This window comes from Sander vitreus, chromosome 12 (genome assembly GCF_031162955.1).
Source record: "Sander vitreus isolate 19-12246 chromosome 12, sanVit1, whole genome shotgun sequence".
In the NCBI taxonomy this organism is placed as follows: domain Eukaryota; kingdom Metazoa; phylum Chordata; class Actinopteri; order Perciformes; family Percidae; genus Sander; species Sander vitreus.
The window spans coordinates 30,150,620-30,168,550 of NC_135866.1; the positions used below are offsets into that span (position 1 = coordinate 30,150,620).

The window sequence follows — 17,931 nt, forward strand, 5'->3', positions numbered from 1 at the left end:
TTGGGGCGTAATAACATTCAGTTATTGTTTATTATTAAATGATTTCTCCATCTTTCAGTGGCAGCCATCGTATTACCCCACAGGACAATAACGTGACAAAATATACATCAGGAGACATTAAAATGATCCACATTGTCTTCATGTTTCAAAAGCTCCAAGAAAATAAACTTCATGTCTAATCTACTAGTAGATAAACATGTTAAAATAAGCAGGAAGCTGATAACCCAGTGTAGAAATATGAACAAAGTAAACTGGTTGCAATTAAAATATATTCAAACCTTTATCTGAACCTCATGATTCAGTAGGACAGAACAACATGAACATTTATACACATCAATATAATAACTCATTAACATTATTCTGTTTATTCTTCAAATGTCAAATAAAATAAATTGAAGAGCAGATAAAAAACTTAAAAACTTAACATGAAGCTAATATTCCTGCTTAAAAACCTGTATTAAACAATGTAAATATATCTAAACCTTTCTATAAAAAATAATAGTTAAATGATCACAATAGAAAATAAAACTGAACATCATATTTTCAGTGTTCAGGTTTGTTTCTAGTATTTAAGGTACAACTGGGCAAGCAAGAAACTATTAAAGACAAATACACAACATGCATCATGGGTTATAATATAGGTCAAATGTTAAAGCTGAAATCTGTAATACTTCGAATCAATGTATTATTCCTATATTTATCATTACCAATGCCATCTAAGAACAAAGGTTTGAACTCAACAAACTGCACACATGAAGAGCTGTCATCTGCTGAACTTTGAACAGGATGAAGGTCACAAATAGCAGCTTTAACCTACTAAAAGATACATCAAATCTTCAATTTGATTATGTAAAATAAACATCAAGTATGTTATCGTCTTTGTTACGATCCTGTTATAAGACAAAAAAAAACTTACAGTAACCGCCAAACCCCAAAACCAAGTACTTAATCATACTTCTTTAGTATATAATCAGAGTATATTCAAAGTACTAAGTAGTTTCATTAATAAAAAAGAGAACAAACATCTGTGGCAAAAATTAAAGGCACCAATGCTCCAGCTGACTTCCTTCTTTCAACCGAACAAAGAATTGATTTAATCCAGTGCCACCAGCTGGCAAAAAAAGTAAAAAAAAAAAAAAGCTTGTTAATAACAAAAGGTTAGAGAGAATTCAAATCAGCATGCTTACCTAAAGTGTAACGGGTCGGCTACATTGCATACGTAACGTACGCGGAAATAATCTAGGAAACTGGCGACACTGTACAGACAGCAGCGCGTAATGGTGCGTATGCTCCGCAGAGATCTGCTCTACAAGAGTCAAAATAGGACAGTTTTCTACTTTCTATTTTTTACGCGAGGTGTGTGCGGCTCTTTTACACAGAAAAGGATCACAAAGTGTCTATATTTCTTTTAAATTAAACTACCGATATACAGGTATATAACTTAATGACTGTCAATGAGTGTGTTGGCAGTTTCATTTTGAGAATTTCTGTTTTATTTCTTGATTCCCTCCCCTGCGTCCTCTGATAACAGCTGACAGTAGATTGATGTTTCACAGTGCTGTGCCAGCTCCAAAAACTGAAGGAACAACAACAATCCCAAAGCAAAAGCTCTCCGTCTCGCCTGTGACTCATGCAATCCTACGCTGTGTGTGCGCAGAAGGTGTAGCCGCTTAAAAGATACATTCCGCAGCACATACGCTCTGCTAACGGTCCACATACGTTACGCATTCAATGTAGCCAAAGCGGAAGTGCTAACATGTCATATATCATGATAACTTTAGCATAACTTACAAAATGATAGCATGTTACCATCATAACAATACAAAATTTACACATTAATGTTAATCATGTCAACATACCAATGTTCTCACAATTGCTCAGCTCTTTTTGACTTATTTTTCATCCATTAACTCACTTTTCTGGTTCTGGTTTATACTAACACATTGCTGCAGCCATGGCATGTTTTTCACTAATATCCAAAGAAATTTGCAGCTTTCTTAAACCAACCTCTCTTTTCTTTTCTCTCCTGTTTTTCTTCAGACAATTCCTCTTCTGTTTTTGTGAGTTTATCTCGTTTAGTTACTTTGGAGATGATTTTTGCCTTTTCCTTCATTGCCTCCAAAGACTGAATTCGAGCCGTGTAACCCTCTTTTGCCTCTGACTTTTCTCCCTCAATCAGCATGTCGATGTACTCTGGAGTGGTCAGAGGGTTAGGCCTCAGCGCGATCTCTTGCAGACGAGTTATAGAGTGAGCCGACTGATCCATGAGGGACACGATCATGTCTTGAAGGTGAACAATCTCTTCCTCTTGCCTCTCAATCAATTCCTGAACAGTCATCTTTTCTTGTGTAGCTTTTTTGTACTTGTCTTTTAGCTCCAGCAGTGTCTGCTTCTCTTTTACTTTAACATACTCCCAACTGTATGTTTGGTTGAAATGCACGTTCCAAATGCATTTTCCAGGGCAGACAGTGCACATCCCTGTCTTATCCATTGATGCACAGCCATGTTTTTGATCATCATCTGCTATCGCACATGGGTAGTGGCATGTTATAGAACATTTCTGGCAGTTGGTAATGTACTCTCCTTTCTTTGTGAGCTGTTTTTTGACTGGCTTAATAACGTCCACCTCAATCTCAAAGTTTTCATTTGAAGCCATGGCTGATTCATGCTCTTTAATCTTTTCTTTGGTTGTCCTTATTTCTTCAAGTTTTGCTAATCCAGCTTTAACTTGCGGTTGCAAACCTTCAACTGCTGTTTCAAGATGCTTTCTTTCTTTTAAAACCTCTTGGGTCATGAGCAAGCTTTTGGTTGTCATTTCTTTCAAAGCAGTGAAGAACTTCTCCATACTTTTAGCACCCATGTTCCAAAACATTTCGTCAAAGTTGTCATCATCCTCATCAGATTCCAGATCACAGGCCCTGTCACTGCTGCTTCTGTTATCTGCAAACAATGCAGAGTTGTTGAACTTGAAGTGAACTGGAAGCCCTATATCATTTTTTGGACATGGAACCCTAGAGGCACTTATTGCCTCCAGAACCGGTGGCTGCTTGCCATCTGCAAAAGTCACCAGCATCTGAATGTTCTCTGCCACATCTTTGCCAAAAATGGAGAGTACCGAGTCAAACACATATCGTTGCGTTGCTGTTAGTCGTGCAAGAGAGGCCTGGGTAACAAAACACACTGCATCAATCTCACTTACCCCATTAGCAGAGGTAAAAAGCCTCCTGATTTGCTCTGTGATCTCCCTGTCTCTTCCTATTCCTCTTGTGTCCCCAAACCCTGGTGTGTCCACAATGGTCAGAGAGAAGGGGACTTTAAACCCCTCTTGGTAGTTGATTTTGTACACAGTGGCTTCAGATGTCTGACTTTCAGATTGTGATCTCGTCTGATCCTCCTCAATTAATTGAAATCTGAAATTGTCCTTCCACTCTACACCAACAATGTAGTTGATCATTCCATTGATCAGAGTGGACTTTCCTGATCCAGTTGCTCCAAGAAGCATTATTGTGCGATTTTGCCTCATGCTTTCTTTGCCAAGGTTATACCTCCGGCATCCATAGACATCCATATCTTCTTCTTTCAGAGGCAGTTTGTAAACTGATGGAGATTCAGAATGTATACTCTTGCTAATATGTTTGAGGAACTCGGCAAGACGTGCAAATTCACATTTTGTTGTGCAGACATTAACAGTGATGCTTTCTTTGCTTCTGCCAGCTACACCACAATCACATCTGACCCTGATAACATATTCTGTCTCTGACTGAAGCTCTGATATGATCGCCTTTTCAGCTCCTACCATCATTTCGTTCCATTGGAGGTCTCCCTCTTTTACCCTGTTGTCTGTTTTGGCGTATTCCACGATGTAGCTCAAAATGTAGACATCTTGTCCAAGCTCAGCAGGTTTCTCCCAGCTAACTGATATCTCTCTTGAGTTTGGTTCAACTCTAGGTTTTCCAGGAGGGCTGCAAGGTAAGGTTTTAGTGGAACCAGTGACTTCATTGGCTGGCCCAACACCTACTGAGGTCACTGCTCTGCATTTGAACATATACTCTGTGTTAGGACTCAGATCGCTCACTGAGACTTCTTCAGATTTTGATGCTGTCTTCTGTTTCCATTCATCCTCTCCACTGACACAGTACTCAACAGAGTAGGAGGTGATGTCCTCTGCTCCAAATCTGGGTGGAGAAACCTTCAGAGTCACACTGTTGTGGTTTATATCACTTACTGTCACTGTTTCAGGCTTTGAAGGAGGCTCAAAGTTCTCACTGACAGAAAAGCCGTCTTCATAAAGGTAGATGCTTGAACCTTTCTGTGTCTCATTTGTTGAACCCACTGTCAGGAACTTAATCTTCTTGTTCTCCTTGTTGGCCTCTGCAAAGTCACTGAAGAGCTTTGCTTGGTTCCGCAATGAATCTGCTACTTTGTTTGAAAGGTACCATTGTTCCTTCTCTACATCTTGGGTATGTGCACCTTGAGCGTCTTCTGGTGTTTGTTTTAAGTAGTTTGATAAAGCTGAAAGGTACGGTTCAGCACTTCCAAGTGAGGTGAAAACAAAACACACAGCATGTTGTGCACTGAGAACTTCCTCATGAAGACCATTTTGAGAAGGGACAATCTTGGTGTTTTTCATCATGTTGGTGAAAGACTTTAACATGCAGATTTCTCTCTCTTTACAGTCCATCCACTCGTTCAGGTTTTTGCTGTTGAAAGGAGAAGAATGTCTCTTCTTCAGGATCTCTGCGAGCCCATCCTCCTCTTCTCCTCCTCCTCGGATTGACGGAAGTTTCTTTGCCAACGTTCGTTGGAATTCCAGCTTGAACTCAGAGGACATTTCTTTAAAACTTTTAATCTTTTTGCTAATCTGTGGAAACTGCTGTGCAGTGGTGGTCCTCAGTGCATCATTGCACCTCATTTCCAGCTCACTGAAGTCCTCCAGGACACTCTGTGATTCTTGAACTAATCTTATACTTATCTGACGGACAAGTTTGGCAGCAGAAGAATCTAAACTTGTCAATGGCAACAGCCAGACCTTCATTGGTACGGCGTTTTCTCCGTCAGCTCCCAACAATTTTGGCAGGCTTTGGTAGACTTCTACTGCATCCTGAAAGGATGTGGGAGATTTCTGAATTGAAAAGTCTCCAAAGAATCTGCAGGAAAATTTGTCAACCTTTTCTCTGTCCTTGTCTTCCATTTTCAGTGAACCTTCACCCTCAATCGCAAAGCTGGGAATCTTCTTGATCATCACCTTCAAGTTGCCCTGAATGTCTTGATGATCTTCCTTTTCGGACACATCACGGTCAAAGACAAAAAATGCTTGTGCCCCATAAAGGACACCTGTGACCACATGTGTTGCTAATCCTTTCTCAAAGACATACGGATACTTAACATTACCTCTTCCGAGGTGATTCATCGACAGTTCCTGGAACTTTGTGGTAGCTTTGTACTTCAGAGTTACTCTGGCCTGATTTTTGGATGCCTTATGATCATTCAGGTATTTGGCCGATCCTTCAACCTTGACCAGTCCACCTAAAAAACTTGCTTTCAGAGAGGCTTCAACTGTTAGCGCTGAGGATTTATCCTCAATTGATTCAGAAGCAACTATCTCAAAGTCACTGTTGTGTTGTGGTCTTTCTCTTGTATTCTTTTCCAAGTCATCACAGTCCCACAGTGTTATGCCTGCCAGAAAAGAATTAAAGGAAGTTAGACTGCCTTTTACTGCATGATATAAGCTTGTGTCGTTCAGTTCCATTTAATAACTTAACATGTGGATCCTTACCAGGGACGAGTGAATCTTGGCGGCAGTCGTACAGCATCCCGAGGCTGAATGGCCGGCCGAGCGCGGCCACCTCTGTCGTTCTGCTGGCTTCAACCATCCCTTAATCTAGACTAGAAAAAACAGAAAGTATGTTAGTTTACTGCTCATCATCTTTTCTGACATCTTATATAGTTGCTTTAACAAAGACAAGCTCCTCTGAAGTCAAGAGTAACAATAAAACATGTTGCTTTTTGGTGAACACTTTAGGATGCCAATTTAAGGGATAGTTTGGATCTTTTGAAGTGTAATTGTATGAGGTACTTCTCCATAGTCAGTGTAGCTACAGTACTTTGGACCCAGTTTGGAGAAGCAGGCAAGTGTTCCAACCCAGAAGCTAAGCAATGTACTGAATGAACAACACACAGCACAGCAACACAATCCCTTTTTTCCTTTTGAGTCTGAACATCTCAGCGCCACCGTCCCCTTTTCTTTTTTGGCTTTCCATAATTAGACTCACACACTTTCTTTTATCGTAGACTTCCAAACGTGACAAAGAAAAAAAGAGGTGTTCGATGGCTTTACGTCACCAGGGCTATACCATATGGGGAGGGGCAGCTCACTGATCCCCCTATATTTCTGAAAATCCTAGACATGGTTGTCACCGTTAATGCTTTCTGATTAGCTTGTGTTTGTATTGAAATAAGAGGCTGCTGCAGCCCACCGTACAGGTTGAGCAGAGGCTGCAGTGTGACCAGCGGCCGCAGGCAGCAGTGTTGCTAAGAAATTGCAATGTTTAACTATTATCAGACTGGGCCTCGCAGCCTCGAAACCCTACTGGCTCACCGGGAAAATTCCAGACTCTCCCGATTGCAACTCCGCCTCTAGTTAAGTGTACACTGTATTTGGAATATTTTCATTGCTTTGCCACAGAGCCCTTGCGTTTGGCACTACTTTTTCTAAACTGTAGAACTTCTGTAATGGAAAATTACATTCAAGCATGACTTTTTATATATTCTTGTCTTAATTCTAACTTTCTGACTCTCATGTCTTTCTGATTCTCACATGTTGATTCTTACAAACCAAGTGGGAGCCACAAAGTCTGGAACATAGTGAGCACTGTTTGTCTGAACAGATAGGGGCTACAAGGTCACCCTAAAACTCTCTCTCGGTACATTCATTTGTCCCCTTACAATTAAGATAAACGGCTCCAGGATGTCTCCTGTATTTCAGATTGTCTTCTATGTCTAAAGTTGCCTGTAAGAAATGCAGAGTCATGTTTAGACTAGAACATGTGTGGTTTTACAGGCCTCTCTCATCTTTTTAAGTGGGAGAACTTGCACAATTGGTGGCTGACTAAATACTTTTTTGCCCCACTGTATTTGCAAATATATAATAAAATACAAAAAAACAAACTTGGTTTAATCTTCAACTGTCTTTATTTTGTTTCACTGTTTAACTTTCTAAATCCACTCCTGCTGCAAAAAGAAACTTCCACAACACTTCTTCATTCCTACGCATAAGTGTGACTGTATTACGCAGATCAGCTGTTTGGTTCAGGCTGTTTATGCAATAATAAACAACTACAAGAAAATAAAATGGAATGATTGTGACAGCAATGACAAAATGCTGTTCCCAGTGGAGACAAGAGGATATCTTTATGAGCCAGAGTATGAAGAAGAACCTTTGCAGAGGGAGACTGAATGGGCATAGGAATACGGATATCTACGGTTGAGAAAATGTTCAGTAGGAAAGGGCTGTCTGACGGCAAGGTAAAGCGTGAAAACATTCTAAATATATTGTCTACTGCAACTGATATAGATATGTTTAAGTGTCTAAAATGTGTTTAGCTGCTGCCCCAGTCCACAGCAGTACATTGCTTAGCTTCCATGTGGGTACTCCTGCCTGCTTCTCCAAACTGGGACCGACCACCATCTACTGACGCTAATACACTGACTGGAGAAGTAGCTCATACATCCACACTTAAGAAAAATCAGAACTATTCCTTTGGTGGAGTTTGTACGATGTCAAGTTTAAAAACTATTTGATCGTCTGAAGGTTAATAAACATCTAACCTTTTTAGCTAATAAACATCTTGCGAAACCAATGACAAACTAAAAATGTATTATTTTTAGTATTTAGTATGTTGTTTAGAATGTTTTTTCATCTTTCATTAAAAAAGTGACATTTAACAACCATGTTTCTTTTGTGTTCATTATTATTATTTATTTTACTAATCAACAGTGTTCACATCAGACTGGATGGAATAGAACTGAGCTGACTGTGCCATCTGTCGCTGAATTCATTTTTCATCATACAATGAGATAATGGAAAGCAACAAACTAAATAGTCTTGACAGTTAAATAAACTGGGAAAAGAACAGAAATAAAATACGTACCACCTTTCAGCTTCTGCTATACTGACTTCTGAACCAACATATGCTTTTCTCCCAACAGAAGTTGAATTAAATTATGGTTAATAATCATGGTTTTGCATGGTAAATGGTTAACCGCCAAGGTATAAAAATTCCAAGCTTCACAAGAATGACCAAATACATAATTTAAGTGAAGTGTTTGACATTGAAGCTTTACAATATATGTCAGATATGATTGCATTACATATTCTATAAATGATATTAGTGTGAACTACTTGTACAGATTACATTAATAGGAAATGTTTCCCCCCAGCAATGAATGTTAAAACCTCTAGTCACAGAACAAAAGTTTGATTTATTGTAATTGTAATTTTGTGGAACATGATGGAACATGACTCCATTTCCCAGAATGCTTTACTTTAACAAAGTATTTAAAATGGTTGCCAAACTATTTGAGGTGGAAACTAGTTTGAAAGCTTCTTTTCTACACAATTTGATGGTCAACACTGGACTTTTTAAGTTTCAGAAGTCCCTTACATCTTCAGATTACACACGTTTATAGATTTAACACCTGTAACAGGGGCGGATCTACCGGGGTGGCATAGGGTGGCAAATGCCACCCTAAAAGAAAGCCTCGCCACCCCTGCTGCCACCCCAGTTGGCAGCAACGAATTAAAAGTTATGGCCAGTTTGACAATTTATGAGCGCAAATCTCCAGTGTCCGACTGCGGTGAATGCAGCACGAGATGACGCCAGAGCGGCAAGAGACTGATCTGTTTGGAAAACTGAATGGGGCGAAGCGAGGGAGCCAGGAGTCGTGAGGAAAGGAGACACACAGGAGGAAAGAGGTCAAAACGGATTAACGATCTATCAAGAAATGAAATTATAACGAAAGCACAGTGCTAGCATAGTTGCGATGCTGATTTTGAGATGATAAAAATCAGGTTGAAGAATGTTATTTTGCTAACTATAACCTACATATAATGTTACTTAGGTCTGACGATTGTTCTGTGTAAAGGCTACAAAAGCTACTATTGACTCAACGTCTGTCAAGGAAAACATTGTAAAATGACTTTGAATCTTACAGAAATGAAGAGGAAAGGTAGCATACGTAGTTTTTTCTCACCAAAGAGAAAGGCGAGAGAAATAGAAAATGAACTGAGCAAGGTAGACGGAGAAGATGAGGTGAAAGGAGAGGGAAAAGAGGTGGAAGGAGAGAGAAAAGAGGTGGAAGGAGAGAGAGAAGACAAAGACGAGGTGGAGAGAAAAGGGCAACAGAAAGGTGACAGAGATAGAATACAAGGCCAAGGTGACCAGGAACAGGAGGAGGTGGGAGAACACCACAGAGGTGGAGATATGGAGGGAGAGCATCACCAAGATGAGGAGGGAGAAAGCCAGAGACAAGACACCGTGCAGGGCTCAGACAGTGAAAGGGAAAGCAGAGTGCCTGGGCTGGGCCATCACCAACGAGCTCCAGTGGAGCTGCTCCACATGGTATGGGAACTGATGCTGCATATATACTACGTTACATATGAATAAGAACAGCAAATGACAAAGATGGACATTTTTATAAAATGTAAGAGACATTGTTTAGACATCAAATAAATATAAACATTCATGTTTGCTTAAATATGAATAATTAGGGAAAGTTGTCAGTGTGAAAGTGTAATGAGATGGGGAGTTTTAATATTTTGTGTAGAATGTTTTTTAGATCTATTAAAGCTCAGATTAAATAAAAAAATAAACAAATGAACCTAAAAATACTCTCCCAGGCTAAAATGTTAGTGTGTGTTAACACAGTCTGATGGTTATAACTAATCAATGACAGTTCCTAATCTTGTACAAATGCTGCCTGCAACGCTGCCTCTCTCACACAGTCCAAAACTGTTAGCTTCCTCTCTCACACATCTGCCACTCATCTGCCATATGTTGCCACCCCTCAAAAATTCCTGCCCCCCTCTCGCCAACCCATAAATATTTTTCTAGATCCGCCCCTGACCTGTAAAAACAGCGACATGTAAAATAATAGCAGGCCTAAACGGTCATCTGTACTAGTTCATTTTGAAGAACCAATTCCAACAAGAACACCTGGAAACCACAGAGCCATATGCAAGCACTGCAGTGCTCCAGTCTGTGGCTCCATCAAGGCTACTTATGTATACTTTATATCACAATCTCTTATTATTTTCATTTTTTATTCTTTTATTCTCTTTTAATTCAAGTTCACAGCACAAAGCTGGCACACATTGGATGACATAGCTTATGCTTTATAAAGAATCAAAAAGTGCTCTTGGAGAATTAGGCCTTTTGGAAATACGACTCAGTAATTCCAGTCCACCTTCACAAGAAATAAGATGTAGGCTAAACAAAGCCTATAATTGATTTAAAAAAAATAAAACACAGGCAAAACAGGAATCCTGCTATTTGCCAAACATTGGCTAAAAGATAGGCTACCAAATAAAGGCTGGTAACATTGAAATCATTTATAGCTAGGCATGTAGCTAATAGCTCTGTGGGGCTGGCCGTATTTTTAAAGAATACCAAAAATAAAATCAGTGAAAATAAAAAAGTGCTTGGGCCTATAAGACCTCATGTGAAATACAGCTGAGTCATTTCAGTCCAACGTCACACGGGTATAATATTACCAAAAATGTATTAGTAATGCATTATATTACTGCATTACAGCAAAAATGAATACATTACTGTAATTGCGTTACTTTTGTAACGCGTTACTCCCAACACTGATTGTAAATAAACTTCAATGACACAGACTCCAAACCACAAACTAACTAAATAGACATTGAAAAGTTTACTTATGGTACTGCTTTTTTCTTTAAACACAGGGGTCTGATTTCAGCAATCCATGCAACATTTGTATTAATATATCAGTCTGTACCAAAGTGGTGGACTGACATTGCTAACCTTAGATGGCAATGTCTGCTAGTATGGGTACAGTCTTATTTTACTCCCAATACACTTTGTAAACGTCTATCAATAGTCAAATGCTTTATAAAAAAGTAAAAGGTGGACTTGGATCTAAACTTCTTCTAAATCTGTTACATTCCATTCTGTAAAAACTCTGAAGAAAGCCTCTCTCATCTATTTTAATAGCTATCATAAATTGTTTTCCTTCCTGCAGATGTAACTGCATAAACCTACCTTGAACAATTTCTCCTTTTCTATGGAGCCTCTTTTTTATCTACTTCAGAATCAGAATACTTTATTGAATAAATGTTATAACACAGTATATATTACTGCATTGCTTTTACATCATATAAAAACATAGCCACAGTCATTGGTTAAGCAACAAGAAACTGCGGGACTCTTACTCCGCAGCAGAGCTGGGGCATGCAACAGCACATTAACAAAAGAGAACTGATCGTACTTACAGTGAAGATGTGTGTGATCATCTGAGGCGCAGCTGTAGTTTCAGACATTATATCCTCTCTGAGAGAGAAACGCCCCTAGATCTTTATTCATTAATAGGAGGCGGCACAGAGGAGAATCAGGCTGATTTCCCAGAAATGGCATGACCTGCAGAGTGTCAACTTTTTCAACGATTGATCAAACATTGCAGCGATTACCTTTCTCTTTCAGGTTCACACAATGGGTTTCTGGGAAATGGTCTCACTTGTTGTCAAGTCGGTTTCTGTCCCTGTGTATCTCAGACATCTGGTAATAAGATGAACTCATTTAAATATATATTCACAGTTCAGAATAGTGAAGTTAGATAACTAGACTTTTCCTTCTCAAATGCATGCTTATGTGTTATGCTTATACTATAATGGATAATTTAATAATGAACTCAATGAAGCCATGTCTAAGTATATGTCTATAAGATGTGTTCACTAGGAACTTTGCTTCCAACTCAAGCACCTGCCAACTGTTAAATACAAACATACTTGGTTTAACTTGGTGATGCTAAATTAAAGGATTGCATTTGATTACTTTGTGCTAATTTAATCATACTCTATTGCTTTAGATATTTGGTGATTTATATGCATGTGTTATCAATCTGTTATTGAGTGCAAAGATGGGGGGGGCCACAGAAGGAACACTCAAAAACGCAGCAGGCCTGTGGTGAAAAGTTGAGACAGACTCAACTCAAACTTGTCAGTGTGTTTTGAACTATGCAGGGTTTCAACAAGTCAAATGTAAGACTTTAAGACCTTTTTAACACCTTAATGAATGAAATAAAATGAAGACCTATATCCTGACATAACAGTATATATAGTACAAGTATATATATTAAATACAGTCATAGTATAAGTTGTGGTGGGACAAGAATGGACCAGAATCAGATTGCAGTGAAAACCCACTAAGGTGGGTGCTCTATTTTTCTTTGTACATCAAAGTAAGGAGTGCAGCGGTGTAGCTCCCTCGTGGCGTGGCTGGTGTGCAGGGTTGGGTTAGGTCTTGGGGAATTCAGCTGGGTAGGCGAGGTGCAGTAGAGGGGCTCACTGGTGAAGTTGTGCAAGGAGGGGACAGGAGACCTCGAGTTCCAGTGGAGATTGAACAGACATCCGGCTCCCGTTGTCCTCGACTTGATTTACGGGCTTTCTGGGGGCAGGAAACAGAGCAGTGGTTAGCTTGAGTGGCAAACACAGACTCACGCGCCTTGGTCGGCGTGGCTCCTTTGTCCTGGCCTGACGAGGGCAAACGAGAGGCAGCTGGAGGCGGTGATTAGTGGTTGGCAGCCGTGCCTTGTTGTAGGCTGGCTTCTTGGCCATGTGCTTGTTTTGACAAACACAATGGGAGACCTTTGAAGGCATGGCAATGATTCAGGGGCCATTTGGCCACAAAGTATATATTATATATACATAGTATAAATACAGACACAAAAGTTGTTGCAAAGTTAATAAACGTATTCAAATTAAATAAAAGTGACGAGCGAAAAAAAGAACTACAGAATAAAAAAAACATTCAATGAGCATTAATAGGATAAGCAGGTAGTGTTACATAGACGTAGGGAAATTAAGACCCATTTAAAATAAGTTAAGACCTAGAACACAACACCTAAAATTTTTAAATTTTAGATTTTTTTAGACCCCACGGAAACCCTGGCTATGGTTTGAGGAGGCGTGAGAGTCCCGTACAGGAAACAGGAAACATCACTGCCTTCATCGCTACCACAGGTAAGTTTCAAATGATGAGGGTAAAAAAACAAACAATACACCGCACCCCGTAACAACTGAGCAACAGAGTCAGTATTAATGTTAGTTTTTACACCTGTGTTTGCTTTAAGTCCACATTTCTGCTAGGAAATATGTCTGAGTTGATGCTCATTTTCTTATATATTAAAATTACGTTGCCTTCCATATATTCCGTACACATCACAAAAGAAAAAGAAAACAAATCCAGGGCAGCAGGGCAAGCAGTATTTATGGAGCACATTTCATGCCCACTTGATGTGTTTTACATAAGGATTAAAAGAAGAGAAAGAAAGAAACATAATAAAGATAATGGTATCCATTCACAACAAACATGTAGGAATATTGACTTAAAACTTAAAAAATGTACATTATTTCAGGAGACCTGACAATACCTTCTGCTATTATTATGATGTTTCTAGGGGACACTGTGGGCCCCATTTCAGAAAGCAGGTTTAGTTCAAACTCAGTGTTGGTTGACTCTCTGGATTTTGGGTTTCACAAAGACAGTTCAGCCACAACTCTGAGTCAGTTACTATGGAAACGTACTAACGGTCTAAAAACGGACTTTTTATGAAGAGATATCCTACAAATACAGTACTTAATATTTGTCATGTTGTTCATATTAATCCTGATATGTAGCTCTGTTGCCAACTGCTGATTTGAATTTGTCAGTTGACCCAATAGACCCCATCCATAACATGCTACAATGGAAAATATTCCACAAAAAGATTTTAACAATTGATTTACATTTATATTGCTTCCTGGCAGTAGTACACTGTATCTGTGCCTTACGTAATTCAATATTAGTCGGCACATTCTGACATGTATTAGTTTTAAGATTGCACTAGGAGCAATAGGGAACACATGGTGCTGCAACTGAGGGTTGAATTCTGTGCATTTTTATTTTTCATTTCATCTTTTGCAGATTTGGACCTGAGTGCACTTCCAGAGCAGAAGACATAGGCCTACACTTTTACTGCACAGACTTAGAGTCTTAAATGTTTTCTGATTAGAACTAGTTACTTCCTCCTCAGAGGGTTGGGCTTGGTCATCTTGATTGTAAATTTAGGACTTCAAAATGTTGAATTATTTCAAAAGCCACAAACGGCTTGCTGATGCTTACAAAGACAAAAGCACATTGCTAAAATCCAAGACGCCTCTCCCTGTTTATAAAGTTCCCCTGAAAGAAGAACAAATCAATGTTGATGGGTGCAAGCGATTCATTTTTGGTAAAGACTCAACACTTAAAACTAATCGCACCATAATGGTTCTCGGAGCAACTGGGGCTGGGAAGTCAACTCTCATCAATGGGATGATCAATTACATTCTAGGTGTCAAATGGGACGATTCATATCGGTTTAAGTTAGTTGATGAGGGTCAGTTGAAATCACAAGCTGAAAGTCAGACTTCTGAAGTCACTGTGTACAAAATCAACCACCAGGAAGGCTTTGAAATAGATTGCTCACTGACCATTGTTGACACTCCAGGCTTTGGAGATACAAGAGGCATAGAAAGAGACCAGATGATCACGGAACAGCTACGTAATCTCTTCTCTGCTGATTGTGGTGTCAGTGAAATTGACGCTGTGTGTTTTGTAGCTCAGGCTGCTTTAGCACGACTCACACCATCACAGAAATATGTGTTTGATTCTGTGCTCTCAATCTTTGGCAAAGATGTGGCAGAAAACATCCGGGTTCTGGTGACATTCGCAGACGGCCAGCAACCACCAGTTCTAGAGGCAATCAATGCTTCAGGTGTCCCATGTCCTAAAACAAAAAGCGGGCTGCCAGTTCACTTCAAATTCAATAATTCAGCGTTGTTTGCAGACAACAAATCATCTGCAGCAGACAGTATGAGTGGAGATGATGAAGATGATGGATGCTTTGATAAGATGTTTTGGAACATGGGAACAAAAAGCATGAAGAGGTTCTTTGTTGCTTTAAATATCATAGAAACCAAAAGCTTAAAAATGACGAAAGAGGTCCTCAGAGAAAGAAAGCAGCTCGAGAATTCAGTTGAAAATGTGCAGAAGCAGGTTAAACTGGGGTTAGCCAAGCTTGAGGAGATAAAAGAGACAACTGGAAAACTAAAAGAGCATGAGGGTGAAATCAGCAGGAATGAGAAGTTTGAGTTTTATGTCAACATCAGAAAGCCTGTTCAAAGAGATATTTCTGGAACTGGAAATTACATCACCAACTGTCAGCAGTGCCATGTCACCTGTCACTTTCCCTGTGGAATACCAAATGATGCAGATAAAGCAGGCTGTTGTGCAATGGGACAAAATGGATACTGTACTGAGTGTCCAAATAAATGTATTTGGAATGTACATTATAATCAGAAGTACAGATGGGACTATGAGGATGTTAAAGAAAAACGAACAGTGCAAGAGCTGAAAGAAAAGTACCAGAAGGCCACAGAGGCTAAACTAACTGTTAAGGAATTGGTTGATGAGCTGAAGGCTGACTATGATAATGTGCAGGCTGAGGTGGTGAAACTGATGAAGAGGTCTTCTCAGTGTTTAAACAGACTTAAAGAGATAGCACTGAAGCCAGATCCTCTCTCCACTACAGACTACATTGACATGCTTATTGAGGGAGAGAAATCTGAGGTCAAGCCAGGCTGGAAGCAACGAGTTGAGTCCTTGATAAAAATGAGAGATAAAGCAGAGTTATTGGCTAAAGCAGCCAGAGGAGAGAAACTCCTCCATCGTCAAGAATCTCAAATCTAGGGCAAAAAGCTTGTACTGTGTCGACATGACACTCAAAACTGTGCTGTGCTATCTATACACTTTCCAATTGCTATCACATTGCTTCAGCTCTAATCAGACAGCTACTGAAGTGTGTTATTTCATTGTTGATTTGTATGTGTTGTAAAATGTGATCTTGTTTAAGCCAAATACTCTTCCAAAGTACATTGACATACTTATTGAAAGAGAAAAATCTGAGGCCAAGCCTCGGTGGAGGCAATGAGTTTGGTCTCTGATAGTCACAAGAGAAAAAGCAGAGTATGTGTCTTGTTACTAATCCTGAGATTAAAATGACTTTGACTCAGGAAATCTCAAGCATAAATTTGTCTAAGATAAAAATCTGGCGTTTGTTTTGTAAAAATGTATTCCTGCAAATGTATTCCTGACATATCTGCATGTGCTGTTTACAAAAAAATGAACACACAGATTAACGTGTGGTGATACATTTTTAAGTGTGACCATATTGTGTGCTGGAAAGCATTGACTTCCTGTCACCATCACCACCAATGTAAAAGTCTGCAGCTCTTTTAACTCTGCAAACCTGAACACTGAAAATGTGATGTTAATTTTTATATTTTATTATGATCACTTATATAATTCCTTAAATGTTTACATATATCCACACTGCGCTTAGTTTACAGTATCCAGTATATATGTTTTCTGCTCTTCAATTTTTGTCTTTGAAATTTGAAAAATATAGCTTGTATTTTTTACAAAAATGTGTATTGAATTGCATTTTATTGTCCTGTAATAATACGTTGGCTCCTACTGAATAATGGAGACATTGTTAAATGACAATAAATACATCTGTTTTGTATAAATGTGTTTCCTGCTGTCTTCTGATGTGTCAACTCCTCTTCTAGGACCATTCAAATCAACCTTTACACAGTTGTGGCAACAACTTCAAATCATTGAACATGGTCTTTATTCTCTCAAATAGTCCAACATCTTTTGGGCTAGACTTCTAGTCCAAGCAGTAAGTTACAACAACTTCATTCAATTACTGTAAATATCAGAGATATGGAACAAACCTGAACACAATAGTTTCATTCAAAAAGTGTATTCCCACTGACTGATAGAGGATGGCTGAGTTCTATTAGGATTGTGGATGTTTGGAGGCTGTAACCACTTTGCACTGTTGATATGATCAGCCTTTAATAAGAATGAGGTGGACAGCCAAACGAGGGAATTGGGTAATCTGCTGTTTGTGTTTGGGAAACTAGTATCTTACAAGATTTAGAAATTCTCCCACAAAAAAACAAACATGGAAACTGAGAACTTATTGTTGACAGTTGCAGGTGCTCAAAATTGGCTTGTATTGGTTTGGATTCGAAAGTTTGGTTCAGCTGAAACCTCTCCCCCTTTGGTCTAGGTGTTGCTGGTGTGGAGTCAGAGGTCCACCAGCTTCACCAGGGCCTTTTAGAAAAAGACTGGTCCAGCACCTTTGGTCAGGAGCTGGAAAGACTAATGTTGTCTGGTGTCAAAATCCTGTTTCAGGAGTCTTTATGACCTATAATCATCAACCATGTAGGCTGAGTCCTTTGCAGCGGCGTGGGTTCAAATCCGACCTCCGGCCCTTTTCTGCGTGTCATCTCCACTCTCTCTCCCCCCTTTCCTGTCTATCCACTGTCAATATCTAAAGGGAAAACGCCCCAAAAAAATTATCTAAAAAAAAAATAAAAACAAAAGAATGATGAAGAAATAGGTTTAGATTGATGTAGAACAGTCATATTGACCACAGTTCTTCTGCAGTGGCTTAAATGTGTGATCAGATAGTCAACTTGCTAATGACTGATAAAACATGTGTCTTTGGACATTTAAACCCCACAGTGATGCCATCTGCAGTGCCTATTATCAGATAACACGTAAGGTAAATGATAAATGTGATTATGTCAATAAATGTATG

The 17,931-nt window shown here is 39.3% G+C and overlaps 2 protein-coding genes across 2 annotated transcripts; one reads left to right on the forward strand and one right to left on the reverse strand.

Annotated features, from left to right (window-relative positions):
• On the reverse strand, positions 1-11,622 carry LOC144527184 (uncharacterized). The gene is made up of 3 exons (XM_078265105.1): positions 11,516-11,622; positions 5,777-5,886; positions 1-5,676 (listed from the first exon to the last, which is right to left on the reverse strand). The coding sequence occupies exons 2-3, from the start codon at positions 5,871-5,873 to the stop codon at positions 1,970-1,972; spliced, it is 3,804 nt and encodes a 1,267-aa protein (XP_078121231.1). The 5' UTR covers positions 5,874-5,886; positions 11,516-11,622; the 3' UTR covers positions 1-1,969.
• Positions 11,623-12,548: 926 nt separating this feature from the next.
• Positions 12,549-16,850, forward strand: LOC144527190 (uncharacterized). The gene is made up of 2 exons (XM_078265117.1): positions 12,549-13,261; positions 14,205-16,850. Exon 2 carries the CDS (start codon positions 14,358-14,360, stop codon positions 16,005-16,007), a length of 1,650 nt encoding a protein of 549 aa, XP_078121243.1. The 5' UTR covers positions 12,549-13,261; positions 14,205-14,357; the 3' UTR covers positions 16,008-16,850.
• The last annotated feature ends 1,081 nt before the right edge of the window (positions 16,851-17,931 follow it).